The 13,038-nt window shown below is 36.1% G+C and overlaps 2 protein-coding genes across 3 annotated transcripts; one reads left to right on the top strand and one right to left on the bottom strand.

Moving 5' to 3' along the window:
- The first annotated feature begins 3,587 nt into the window (after positions 1-3,587).
- Positions 3,588-6,189, top strand: LOC133689816 (leucine-rich repeat receptor-like protein kinase PXC1). Its single transcript, XM_062109873.1, has 2 exons — positions 3,588-5,122; positions 5,239-6,189. Exons 1-2 carry the CDS (start codon positions 3,766-3,768, stop codon positions 5,916-5,918), a joined length of 2,037 nt encoding a protein of 678 aa, XP_061965857.1. The 5' UTR covers positions 3,588-3,765; the 3' UTR covers positions 5,919-6,189.
- Positions 6,190-8,863: 2,674 nt separating this feature from the next.
- LOC133687837 (uridylate kinase PUMPKIN, chloroplastic-like) lies at positions 8,864-12,572 on the bottom strand. 2 transcript variants are annotated; one of them, XM_062107169.1, is made up of 7 exons: positions 11,717-12,572; positions 11,134-11,278; positions 10,919-10,972; positions 10,749-10,840; positions 9,739-9,974; positions 9,395-9,569; positions 8,864-9,216 (listed from the first exon to the last, which is right to left on the bottom strand). In XM_062107169.1, the coding sequence occupies exons 1-7, from the start codon at positions 12,397-12,399 to the stop codon at positions 8,925-8,927; spliced, it is 1,677 nt and encodes a 558-aa protein (XP_061963153.1). In that variant the 5' UTR covers positions 12,400-12,572; the 3' UTR covers positions 8,864-8,924. The 2 variants fall into 2 exon arrangements, with proteins under 2 accessions (XP_061963153.1, XP_061963154.1); XM_062107170.1 differs by having other exon boundaries at positions 9,399-9,569; positions 11,717-12,560.
- Between the last annotated feature and the right edge of the window lie 466 nt (positions 12,573-13,038).

Below are 13,038 nucleotides of genomic sequence, written 5' to 3'. Positions count from 1 at the left end.
TTGAGTTCAATTTATGTAAGTAAGATGTTTTCTATGGTTATTTTTATTATTCTAGTGATTTGATGATGAGGGGATGAAAAACCTCCAAATCCTAAATTTTATGGTTTATGTAAATTGATAGAGAAATGAAAATTATAACTTCTTTGATTGTTTTTGGTATGGGAAATGTTATATTAGGAAGTAATTTGGATTAATTAAAATAAATTTTGAGAAATAAATCTCTATATGTGGTCGTCCATAGGTAGGATTTTAGGGGTTATAGAGATTTGAAAAAATTATACAATATTGATGTTTTTAATGATGTTAGGAATGTTGAGTATTGGTTTTGGGTATCTCAATGTCATTTATTAAAAGTGTAGATTTGAATGATAAAAAATTATAGATTTACTAGGCTTGTCGGTTTAATGTGTTTAGTTATATACAAGTGTAGAATGGAGAGAAATTATGTTTAAATCAAATTTTTTAGGATGGGAGAGTTTAATGGTGTAAGGTTTGAGTGATTAGGTTAATATGTGGTTGAGTTTTTATTGGCATACTTTTGGAAGAATAAGAAAATGTAAAATTATGTGTTTTAAATGGGATGATGAAATTATTTAATGAAAATTATATGTGATTTAGTAATGTATCTATGTGATTTGTAATTGATCGTAGTGACAGTAATATGGATGTTTTTTGTAATTGACCACAACGAAGATGATCCATGTATGAGTTGTAATCAACTGTAACGGTGAAAACTGATATTTGATTTTGATTATTTTTAATAGCGATAATCAAATTTGAATGTGATTGAATCGTAACAATAATAACAATGTCTGATTTTAATCAACTACAACAGTGGACTTATATAATATGTCAGAAAATCAGTCATTATAAATGAGGAATATAAAATTAAAATGCAAAAGGCCAGCTATTTGATGAATGGCTAAAAATTTAGATATAAGGTGCCAGCTATTTGGACGAGGGCCAGTGATTCAATAGAAATGAGCTAGCACCATTAGCGAATACCGTGAATCTTAAAAAAATTGAACTAATATTTATTTAAAACTATGGGGTAATGTGCACGAGCCATAGGAGACATGAAAATTTTATTAAATGAAATGAATGGGAGTGATGAATATTGTGATCGGAAAATTTAGAAATGAGCCTTAAATGGGCATAAGAATTCTTTAAGACGGACAAATATTTAATAAAATGGGCATAAAGCAATTTGAGTTTGGAATATATATATATATATATATATATATAAAGAGCACGATTTCTATTCTACGGCGGCGAGCTTTTGATTCGGTGATTTGGTCAATTACTGACCGGAGGAGAAGAGAGAGCTGATTGATAGAAAGGAAATTTAGAACGCCAATCCCGCCACCAAATGGTGGATAGTACTAAATGCTTTTGTAATAGAAAGCAGAAAAAAGAAGAAAGGAAACTGCTGACCTTCACTTTCAGCGACAGCAATTAGTCTCACCATGCACTGATGCCCCACCATGACTATTGACTTTCAACAGTACCATATTTCTTATAAAAAGTTTGGAGTTTTTTAAATTATTTTATGTATTGATTAATTATAGTTAAATCTCTCTTTTTTATCAAAATTAAAGAACAAAACTAACTAATTTCCAAAGAGCATTCGTTAAGAAGCATTTAAAATGCTTAATTATCAAAAGGGAATAGAATATTATAATTATCGCTCATTTAAGTTATAAATACCACTTAAATAACCTTCTATACTTCTAAAATAGTTTACCACATCTCCGTACTCACAGTAATATTTTCTTTTTTTCAACAAAAAAAAAAGAGTAAAATTTCTAGAATAGTTTGATTCAAAGTGAGTGCTCATAAGGATATATTTCACATAAAAAATGAATATTAATAGCACAATTTTCGGATATATAGAGTGTAATTTAATTATATAGAAATAAATTTCATGTGAAAACATGCTAATATTGGGATTAATTAGTTAAAATTGTTATGAAAGTCAAATTCTGAAATTGTTATTGAATCGTTTTGCTCGGTGATAATTCTCTTGTTTCCCCTGGAAACATGGTCAGTTCCGCCTAGTTGTCAAACGCGATCTACTGAGAGTTTCCTTTAGAAAAACTGTGAGAGTTTCGGGGATAAATGGAAATGAAAACATTTGTGCTGTTCTTCTGGTAGCACAGCAACCTTGCTTCCTTGTTACTTAAAGTTATCATCTTTTTCCTTCCACAATAATGTAAAAGAAGGCAGGAGCAGGCATATCAAATGATGCAGCACCCCCTGTCTCCATGAAAAGTGAAAAAAAGCTTCATAAAATAGCCCAAGAAGAGATTCGAATATAGCAATCCTGTGGCTCCTGGTCAATGCATGGGTTTCTTACCTGCTACCACAGTAATGAACATGTAGCTCGTTATTTCCAGTGGTCCTTTACGCTGTGGAGCTTCTTCACTTTGAGCAATTTCCCTCCTAAAGATAACAAATTAAAGGAGAGGAAAGTTGACCACATTATCATGATTTCTTTGCATTGCATGTTAGCTAGTAATCATTGGTTGTCATAACTGTTTTTTGTTTTTGTTTTTTTTTTTACAGGTGAAAACAGAGATGCAAAACATGACCCCCTATTCCCACTGTATTATTGTCCATGATCTTTGTTTTTGTCACATCAAGAGAGATATATTTGTTAAAAGTATTTTTTATTTAAAAATATATTAAAATAATATATATATATTTTTTTTCAATCAATCAAAACAACCTAAAAACATCAAAACACTCCCTCTAAAATACCAGAGCAGAGGATCACCGAACTGAATATTTTCACTTGCAGGTTAGCAAGCCCAAAAGGACTCAGTTGATTATTAGTGTCCATGGTAGTTTGTAACTCAAAAGGAACAGTATTTATTCATCATCAAGAGGGAAAAACCTTGGGGGAGCATTTAGCTACATATAGAAAAGAACACATGACCCATCGATTAAACAGAACAGAGAGATGTCAAGTTACAGATGCTTTAATCAAATGCTATTACCACAACTACTGATCTAGAAATTCTCTCTGAAACAAATGATGGGCGTCTGTAAAGTTGCATTCCTTTTAATAAAGTGGGTTTTACTTTGATGATAAAAGTCGCATTCCTATATAATGAGGGCACCCTGTGTGTCTCATAGTAATTAAAATCTGATCAAGATTTGTGTGGGGTTAAAAGGGCGCAGCAGGCAAGAAGAACAACCAGAATTGTGATATCGATCGTTGTTTTTTAATTGAAAATATATTAAAATGATATTTTTATTTTTTAAAATCAAATATTCATGAAGAACAGAAAGCAAAAACATGAAAGAAAAAAAAGCAGGACATGGATGCCGATTCCACACCCAGACGAAAGCAAAAGCAGAACAAGAGGAGTGCAATTTACTCGTTCCATATGGGATCGAGGAGTGGAGAACAGCAATCATTCAGGCAACCACCTTAGGGCTCCTTTAATCATAAAGATCATTAAAGTTACAGTAATTAAGAGGGTCTCCCCCACATCAGTCTTCCTTTAATCATGAGACCACATTTTCCATTTAAGATTATATACATAAACACAAGATTTGTCTTCTTCCCCCGCCTTCCCTCTCTCTCTGTTCTATATTTAAACTTTTTTTTTTTCTAAATCTAAAACAGATGAGAGACAAAATAGAAAGGAAGAACTCTCTCATGTCTCAACTCTCCTCTTTCTTTGCATATTTTTAAAACGTTGTATCTTCCCTTGCTCATTCTTCCTGCCTTTAGCTAGCCTAAAGAAAGATAACAGCATGAAGACAGTTTTTTTCCTCTATTTCACCATCTTTCTCTCTGTCCGCACCTCTCTTATTGTTACTGCTGCTCCTCCAAATGACACAAGTGCTCTTACTCTCTTCCGCCTCCAAACTGACACTCACGGCAACCTCCTCTCCAACTGGACTGGCCAGGACGCCTGTGGATTCCCCACCTCGTGGCTTGGCGTCGGATGCTCCGCCTCCGGCCGTGTGGTTTCTCTCTCTTTGCCCTCTCTCTCACTTCGTGGGCCCATCACTTCACTTTCTCTCCTTGACCAGCTTCGCCTCCTAGACCTCCATAACAACCGCCTGAATGGCACCATTTCTCCACTCACAAACTGCACCCATCTCAAGCTTCTCTACCTTGCTGGCAATGACTTTTCAGGTGAAATTCCACCCGAAATCTCCTCTCTCAAGCGTCTCCTTCGTCTTGACTTGTCCGACAACAACATACATGGCAAGATCCCCGGACAGTTGACCAATTTGACCCAGCTGTTAACACTCCGCTTACAAAACAATGAACTGTCCGGTCACATCCCTGATTTTTCCACGTCATTTCCAGATTTAAAAGAGCTGAATTTGTCCAATAACGAGCTTTACGGACGGTTACCAGATAACCTACTGAAGAAATACAGCGACCGAAGCTTTTCTGGCAATGAAGGTCTGTGCGGGTCCAGCCCATTGCCAGTGTGTTCCTTCACAGGCAATGAACAACCAGTCGATTCAGATGAAACAGTACCCTCTAATCCTAGCTCTATGCCTCAAACCCCACTCCTTGGCAAAGATAAATCTCACTTACATAAAGGACTGAGCCCAGGTGCTATAGTGGCAATTGTGATAGCAAATTGCGTAACATTACTGGTTGTGATTTCGTTTTTAGTTGCGTATTACTGTGGCAGAGATAGAAGCAGTAGTGCAAGTTCAAAAGCGGGTAGTGAGAGTGGAAAGAGGAGGAAGAGTGGGAGTAGTTATGGGAGTGAAAAGAGAGTGTATGCAAACGAGGGTGGAGATAGTGATGGGACTAATGCTACAGACAGGAGTAAGCTAGTGTTCTTTGACAGGAAGAAGCAGTTTGAACTTGAGGACCTATTGCGTGCGTCGGCGGAGATGCTTGGGAAAGGGAGCTTGGGGACTGTATATAAGGCGGTGCTCGATGATGGTTGTACAGTGGCTGTCAAGAGGTTGAAGGATGCAAACCCTTGTGCTAGGAAGGAGTTTGAACAGTATATGGATGTGATTGGGAAACTTAAGCACTCAAATATTGTGAGACTTGCAGCTTACTATTATGCCAAGGAAGAGAAGCTTCTCGTTTATGATTATCTTCCTAATGGGAGTCTCTACTCACTTCTTCATGGTTTGTGATTTTGCAATCCAATTGGATTTTAATGAATTTTTCATTAGCAGAATAGCCTGTTTTTCGATGATTTTTTTTATTTATTTTTGTTAATTGTTTCGTTCGTTCAATCTCAGGGAATCGAGGTCCAGGGAGGATTCCTCTAGATTGGACTACAAGAATCAGCTTGGTGTTGGGAGCGGCTAGAGGATTGGCAAAGATACATGAAGAATATAGTGCATCAAAAATCCCCCATGGGAACGTGAAATCTTCCAATGTGCTCCTTGACAAGAATGGTGTTGCTTGCATTTCTGATTTCGGGTTGTCTCTACTTTTGAACCCAGTTCATGCCATTGCAAGACTGGGAGGATACAGGGCTCCAGAGCAAGCAGAAATCAAGAGGCTCTCTCAAAAGGCGGATGTGTATAGTTTTGGGGTCTTGTTGTTGGAAGTTCTTACAGGCAGAACTCCTTCGGAGTACCCCTCGCCAACACGCCCACGCATTGAAGACGAGGAGCAAGCAGTAGATCTTCCTAAGTGGGTGAGATCAGTCGTTAAGGAAGAGTGGACATCAGAAGTATTTGATCAAGAACTCTTGAGGTATAAGAACATTGAAGAAGAACTTGTATCAATGCTTCACGTGGGGTTGGCTTGTGTGTTTCCACAACCTGAAAAGAGGCCTACAATGGCAGAAGTGGCTAAGATGATTGAAGACATTAGGGTGGAGCAGTCTCCTCTGGGGGAGGACTACGATGAATCTCGCAATTCGCTGTCACCTTCCCTCGCAACCACTGAAGATGGGATGGCGGGGTATTGATGTTCCGTTGCCTAAAACTAGCAAGTGTCGATTGCTTAAATTTCTTTATTGTCCTATCCTCTGTTTCATTTGCAGGCAGTATCTCCTTGTTGCTGGCTTTTCATAAGACCCTGAGATTGTATCATGTTTCTTTGTAAGATTTGTAGTCCTTAATGCCTTGCATTTTATCGCTGTTGCAGGTGGGAGGATCTAATATCTCTTGCACCTGTCTGTGAACAATATAGTTCTTCCTAGTCTTCTTTAATGTAAAATTTAGTTTTCGGCGTTTAAATTAATTATTCAGTGAAAATTCCCAGAAGCTTAGCCTGTCCGAAAGGTAAGAAGCAATCCCTTCCTACTTGTCGTTCATCAGGTCAGGTGGTAGGAGGAATGTTGAAGCTGTATTGGAGTAAAACAGGCAGACCTGCAAATATTTTGAAAAGCCACACTAGCATTACTTCCAAAAGGAAGACGACATGGTTTTGGAGACCGTAGATTAATCCACTTTTTCTCTCCTCGTATGTTTTTTCAACATCACCTGTCTTTTTCGTTCATATAAAACGGTTGGGTCTTAATTATTAATCGACCCTCTTTTTCTTTCCTTCTTCTCTCTTTGTTTTTATGCGAGATCGGTGTGCTTCCTTTTCTGAACCACTGAGAATCGGTGGTTCTCAAGGTGATCCGTCTACTGTCCTTTTTGTGTCCTCAAGTTTGTATTAGAGATGAAGTAAAGCTTATGGAAAACTGTAAATTTAAGTTTTTTTTCTGCGAGAGTTATAAGATTTTGATAGATAAATACAGGGTTATTTAGAATTTATATAAAAATTACTTGAAAATCATATTTTTTTTTTGTTTTAAATAATTTCTTCAAAATTAAATTATTGTAAACTATAAGTTATTTAAATATTTGATTTTTATAATTTACACAATTACCGATAAGAAATTTTCTAAATCCTTTTTAAATAGAAGAATCCCAAACCTTTTTAAGATAAATGAATTGTTATATCTTTAACTCTTTTCTTTTATGTTTAAGATATTTTTGTACTGAACTTTACTCACATTAGAAAATAAGAGATGTAGTTTTTTATTTATAAGTAAACCTAAAAACCCTATAAATAAATAAAAAAATTATTAATTTACCCCTTAAATAATATCACATATATTATTTTAGGCTAATTTTAGAAATTTATTCAATCAAGTCCTTAGTTGATTGTTTCTATGTCTAGAATTGTAATCTCCTATATTAATTACATTATAGTCCTTAATTTCTAAAATTTACTTACAATCAAGTCAAACTTGATTAATCATCTCATTTTAATTTCTAACCAATAGTTCTTATGTGTGATCCATTAGGTACCGTAATAAGTTGGTCCAAATATAAATTATAATCATAAATAAAATAGGATTAAATAAATTAAACAAATTAATTTATTATCAATTCAACAATGGATTAATTTATATTTGAAAATCATGTACAATGCTTAGCAACCTGTCATAATCCTCAAATATTAGAAAATTCATAGTGACTAGTTTCTCATTGTAATAATTATCTATTCATCAAAATATTAGAAAATTCATAGGTGGTTTGAATTAACCTTTCAGCAACCAGTTTCTCACTATAATTATTATTTATTCAGCAACAATGTTTCAATTTAGACATAATAGCATGAAGTGTGTCTACTATATCAAATCATATTTGTTCTTAACACCATATTTATTGATTCTTTGAATAAGATTTGAAATTTTTTTAAATCTCATTCTACCTTGTACATGGATTTACAATCAATACTTTTTTAGAACATATGAAACATTTTTCATAATTCATCTAAGATGATGGATCCTCACTTAATTACTTAAATACATTTATATAGTTCATGTTATACTCAATATATGTCTATTTATTACCCTTGATTAGAACAACTTGTAGTTGGATCAAAACATAGCACTCCATATATAAAATAAATTGGTGATTTCAAATCTAGATATCACTTACACAGCTGTCATGTGATTCTTTTTATAGATACATGTAATTTTTCCATTTGAAATTTTCATGCATATCAGTTAAGTGTACATGTCATCAAACAAATAAATACTTGCGTATTAATTCTAGGTATTCCTCATATTTCTATGCTTATGAGAACAATTATTTTCTTTTATTAAAAAAAAACATAATATGTACTAGTTTCAATAGCTCTAATTAATATTCAGTTTTATTAGAGCATTGGCCAGAAATATTTAGAAACAATAAGAACTCCATAATTATAATAATTTTATAATTTTCTTTACAAAATATTTTTGTTTCAAAAACTTTATCTTTACTCTAAATTTATTAAAGAAATATTAAATTTATTAATAAAATATTAAATGAATATTAAAAATATTTATAAGAACAAAATCAATATTATATATAACCAATTAAATTGGCTACAGATAATGTACACTAACAATGCTACCATGCTTGCCATTATTTTTCCAATAAAGAAAGCAGAACTAATGGCTAATTTCGAAGCTGTACAGCGAGCTACAAAGAGCATGAATTTACGTTGTTGCTCAACTCTGAATACCTTCTGTTGGCAAACCTGACAGATCAAGATTACAGGGTGAACATCATTTATTGATTTCACGTCATTTGTCATAACAATTTGGATATTGTTTGTGCATGGATTCCTAGTAGAAAGTTTGTCTCGGCTGGTTGATTGGTTCCATATACATGCTCTGGGAACATCGCATTTAGAGACCTGGGGTTGACCTCTCACCTTCCACAACTTGTTCTCGTCATCTTTTCAGGCGACATAGCATTCTTTGTGGCAAGGCGGGCAGGCCCGGTCGAAAAATATTCTTCTTCCGGTGTTACAGTAAAAATTGACTTCAAGGGTATCATGCTTTTTAAACTCTTTGTGTGTGTGTGGGCGTGTGTGTATTTGATCTGAACATCATCTTGCATTGTTTTTCTGGAGTGAAAACGATTAATCAATCACGAGATACCAGCATTACTGCACTGCAAAATCATCGAGGAGGACTTGTCAATCAGCTCCAATTCTCAGCAATTGGAGAGTAAAGAAGGTCCACACCCTGACTTCTCACAGGCATCAAAAAACCTTTCAACTCAACAAAAAGTACTTTAGATGCCAGTAACTGTCCCAGAAGGGTATACATAACAGCAATTACATATGGTATCTGGAAATAAAATATCCTGTGAGGCGCTATGCATGTTGTAGAATTTAGCCAATCCTCCCAGTTTGATCGATCAGTGTACCAACTTGCTCTCCGCATAATGCTTTTGAGATGTTCCCAGGCTCGAGGAGGTTGAAGACCACAACTGTACAAAACAAAATTATTCATTTAGCATGGAATCCGATCTCCCAAGAATGATCCAACAACAATACTATATGGCTAAAATATGGCAATTTTATGTCAACAAACAGCAAAAACAACCTTTACAGGAGCAAGAAAATGAACTGATATGTTAGTAACAGAAAAGGTGCAGCAAAATTTACCAACCAGGAATGTTGTTCTCTTCACAGAAGGTCAGTGCCATCATGTCCATTGATGTGGCGCCTCTGGAGACCAAGTCCCTGATGGAGATGTGCTCAAATATAAAATTGCTGTCTGGAGAATGGCAGTCATAGACGCCATCAACATTGGTACCTTTAAGGACTGCCTCGGCATGAACTAAGGAAGGAAAGCGTGTCAGGTGAGATCCAAAGCACAGTGAAGAAAGAAAAAGTGAAATCTAAAATTAACCTAAAATGAGAGAGAGAGAGAGAGAGAGAGAGAGAACAATTTTTGCTAATGAATTAAAAATATCATGCAAGAAATGTAAATCAGGCAGAAAGCATACTCTCTGAAGCTTGAACAGCAGCAGCAGTGTCAGTGGAGAAGAGTGGATTTCCAGTGCCAGCACCAATGCCACCAAATATCACTACTCTGCCTTTCTCAAGATGCCGAATAGCTCGTTGCCTACTGTATGGTTCTGAAACCTCCTGCATTGCGAATGCAGTTTGCACACGTGTTTGAATGCCTGTCTTCTCTAATGCTGACTGGAGCAGTAAAGAATTCATCACACTTGCCATCATACTGATACAGATTGCACAATGAATGTTCAGTTCAGGAAGAACCACAAATTCTGAGAATCACGAATATGTTCCTCAGCCAGCAACCACAAAGTTGAGATCATAGACACATTTAGTTAGCAGTAAAGCAAGGAAAAGATTGTTATCACTAAAACAATGAAAGATATCAGTAAAAGTTTCATGAAAGAAAAGGAAGCAAATGCTCACTGCATTCAACAAAAATCTCAATGTCAATTGTGTTATATGATCATCATCCTATGTTCACTAACACCACAGAATTAGAATTGAACTAATTGTAACCAAGGATACTCATCCCTAATCTTCCCATCTGTGTAATATCAATTTCATTCCTTCAAAATCACACAGATTCCTTCCTTGTTCAAATGACCACTCACAATTTTATTTTATTTTAAGATGAAAAGAAAATCAAACAAGGTATTGAATGTAAAACCTGAAATCAGGATAAGTATTATTCATTTATGGAGAATATAGGCATTAAGAGTGAATCAGTTGCACACAGCATGACAACTACACGAGAGCTCTAATAAAGGCTTAGATTTCAAGTAGACTTGTGCAGTAAGGGCCAGGAAAGAAAGGGCAAAAAAAAAGAGCAACAGTAAACACATCACAGTGGTTGCTACCATGAGCAAATAAATCAGGTTATAACAATAATCACACTGGGAAAGAGACACTAACAAAAGACTATGATTTACAATCACAAGAAGGCTAAAACTGTCCACGGTTTTGTCTTATAGCAATCTGCTAGGAAGTGAGTTACCCTATTTGGTATGCAGTGCGTCTATGTGAGCCTGTTGCGGTCACCCATGTGTTTCCACAAAAGAAATTACGGGCTCCAACAACAATTGCAATCTGGAATACAGAAAAGAGTCAGCATGTTACATGTCAGATTCAGAAAGACAGCAAAAATCCCACTTGCAATGATCATACCTCAAGACCAAGTTGGCAAGCCATTGCAATTTCTCTTGCAATCAACGTCATCACCTAACAATAAAAAATTGTCAATTTAATTTCAGCTTCAATTCAAAAGAAAATAGAAAAATAATATACAGACAATTTGGTGCATTTACTAGAGAGAGTGATGTGGGAAGCAGTCTCTCCTATATAATCCCAAGTTTAAGCAGATGCAAGAGGGCACAATTAACCTTTGGGTCAATGTTGTTAGGACCAGTGCCAGCAAGAGCAACACCGCTAATTTTCAAGATTACTCTCCGCCATCTGGTTTTAGACATAGATTTGGGCATCATGTTATTTGTCTGACCTGCAGGACTAGCTATTGTATTTGCATATCTGCCAAAAACAAATGTAAATAAATATATAAGAAGATTGCAACAAGAACACATTATTAAGAATGGAATAGCTACCAAAAATAACAACTGTTGAGGCGCATCTTCAAGCAACAGAAGAAGATAATAACTTGCTCAGTTGTTCCAAACCCAAAACACCATTTTCACTTGAATCAAAGATGGCAAGTAACCATTAACTATATAGCTGCATATCTCACTCAGTTTAATAGTAATAATATTGTTAGTTAATGATTTTCCTTGCTGACACAGCTACCACAAACAAAAACAAAGATTTGTGATACAACTTGAGAAACTACGTTGAATAATCTCAGACTCCGAAACTAATTCATCGGAAAGAACATCTAACACAATTCTTGTTTCAACATTAAACCTTACTAAAAACAGTAGTAGCATAGCATAGCATTAGCATAGAAAAATATACCTCTTGGATTGCCTAGATACGCTAGCAGAAGAAGCGCCACCGCCACCATTATCCTCGTCGGCAGGGGCAGGGGCAGGGGGGGCAACCTTGATAGTCAAGGAATTCCCAACAATGTCCTCCATTTTTTGAAACCAGGGCCAATGACTAGTCGAAATACTACCAGTAGTAATCCTATGCCTCTCCAGTTTATACCTCTTCTTCAAATTATCAACTTTATTCTTGCACTGCTCCACACTCTTACCCTGTTTCACCATCGCCGCCACCTCCTCCCAATCTCTCCCTCTTAAATTCCCTCTACTCAGCTGTGTAAATTTCTCCATGTACGCGTCCAACAAGCATCCGATTGCTACGTCACTCCACTCTTCTCGATCCTTCCTGTACTCTCCCCCACCGGATCTTCCTCTCTTGTAAATGTTGTACGGAGTCTCTCCTCCATCGATTTCACCTTCTCGTTCGCTTCTCTTTGATGTCTCATTGTCGCTGTAAGGATTCACGTCTGCGAAAGCTGAATCTGTCTCGTTATTATCCTGTCTGTCTTCTTCACCGTCCAGAGGGAGGACCGACTCAGGAGGCGCGTGGATCGGAGTTGATTTCGTTGGGTATCGGTAGGGGTGGTGGATGATGTGATGATGGTGGTTATCATCGCCGAGGAGAGAGAAATCCTCGTCACAGGAAGACGCCATGAAATGGAAGGGACGTTACAGTCAGGGTTACGGGAACGACGACGTTAGGGAGAAGAATGAAGCCGTTTGAGGAAAAGGAGAGGGAGGTGATTTAACGGAAGGGGAGAATCGTGAGTTTTGGAGGGATGGGCCGTCACGGGCTCTGACGGACCCGTTAAGTAATGGAGAAATGTGTGTGGGCACGTGTGTGGGACCTTAGTTCCGTAACTCTTAAAATGTTACCAAAGCTCAGTCTCTGATCTATATCCTCGTTCTCAATTAGATCCAGAACCTGTATATTTTGTCAATTTAGTCCTAATTGTTTCAAAAAAATTCAAAGTCTTATCTTATCTGAATAAAACAGCAAAATGGAAACAATCGAAGTTTGTTTGTTTTTTTCCACGTGTTTCACTGATGTGTACAAGTGTTTTTGGTGGAGCATGACATTCTAGATTGTCTAATGAAGCCAATGCTCTCCCAATTTCTAAGAAGTGTTAGTTTTAATTAATTACTCGGAGATCAATATCTATAAAGCCTTATCGAATAATAAGTATTATCTTATCATTCACTAATAAAAAAAATATATAGTAAAACAGAAGTTTAGTTTTAACAAGCGTTTTGTTGATGTGTACAAACATATCCATCTAGAAACTTTCCTAC

The sequence above is a fragment of the Populus nigra genome, chromosome 3 (genome assembly GCF_951802175.1).
Source record: "Populus nigra chromosome 3, ddPopNigr1.1, whole genome shotgun sequence".
Lineage (NCBI taxonomy): Eukaryota > Viridiplantae > Streptophyta > Magnoliopsida > Malpighiales > Salicaceae > Populus > Populus nigra.
Note: the sequence above shows the minus strand (reverse complement) of the source record. Positions and strands in the feature narration are given on the sequence as shown.

What these genes read in the sequence shown, in the direction of transcription:
- LOC133687837 (XM_062107169.1), bottom strand. Translation starts at nt 12,399, where the DNA reads ATGGCGTCTTCCTGTGACGAGGATTTCTCTCTCCTCGGCGATGATAAC. An exon ending in GTATCTAGGCAATCCAAGAG is followed by an intron (nt 11,279 to 11,716) that starts GTATATTTTTCT and finishes TGTTTTTGGCAG; the next exon opens with ATATGCAAATACAATAGCTA. An exon ending in CGCACTGCATACCAAATAGG is followed by an intron (nt 9,975 to 10,748) that starts GTAACTCACTTC and finishes AATCTGTATCAG; the next exon opens with TATGATGGCAAGTGTGATGA.
- LOC133689816 (XM_062109873.1), top strand. Translation starts at nt 3,766, where the DNA reads ATGAAGACAGTTTTTTTCCTCTATTTCACCATCTTTCTCTCTGTCCGC. An exon ending in TCTCTACTCACTTCTTCATG is followed by an intron (nt 5,123 to 5,238) that starts GTTTGTGATTTT and finishes GTTCAATCTCAG; the next exon opens with GGAATCGAGGTCCAGGGAGG.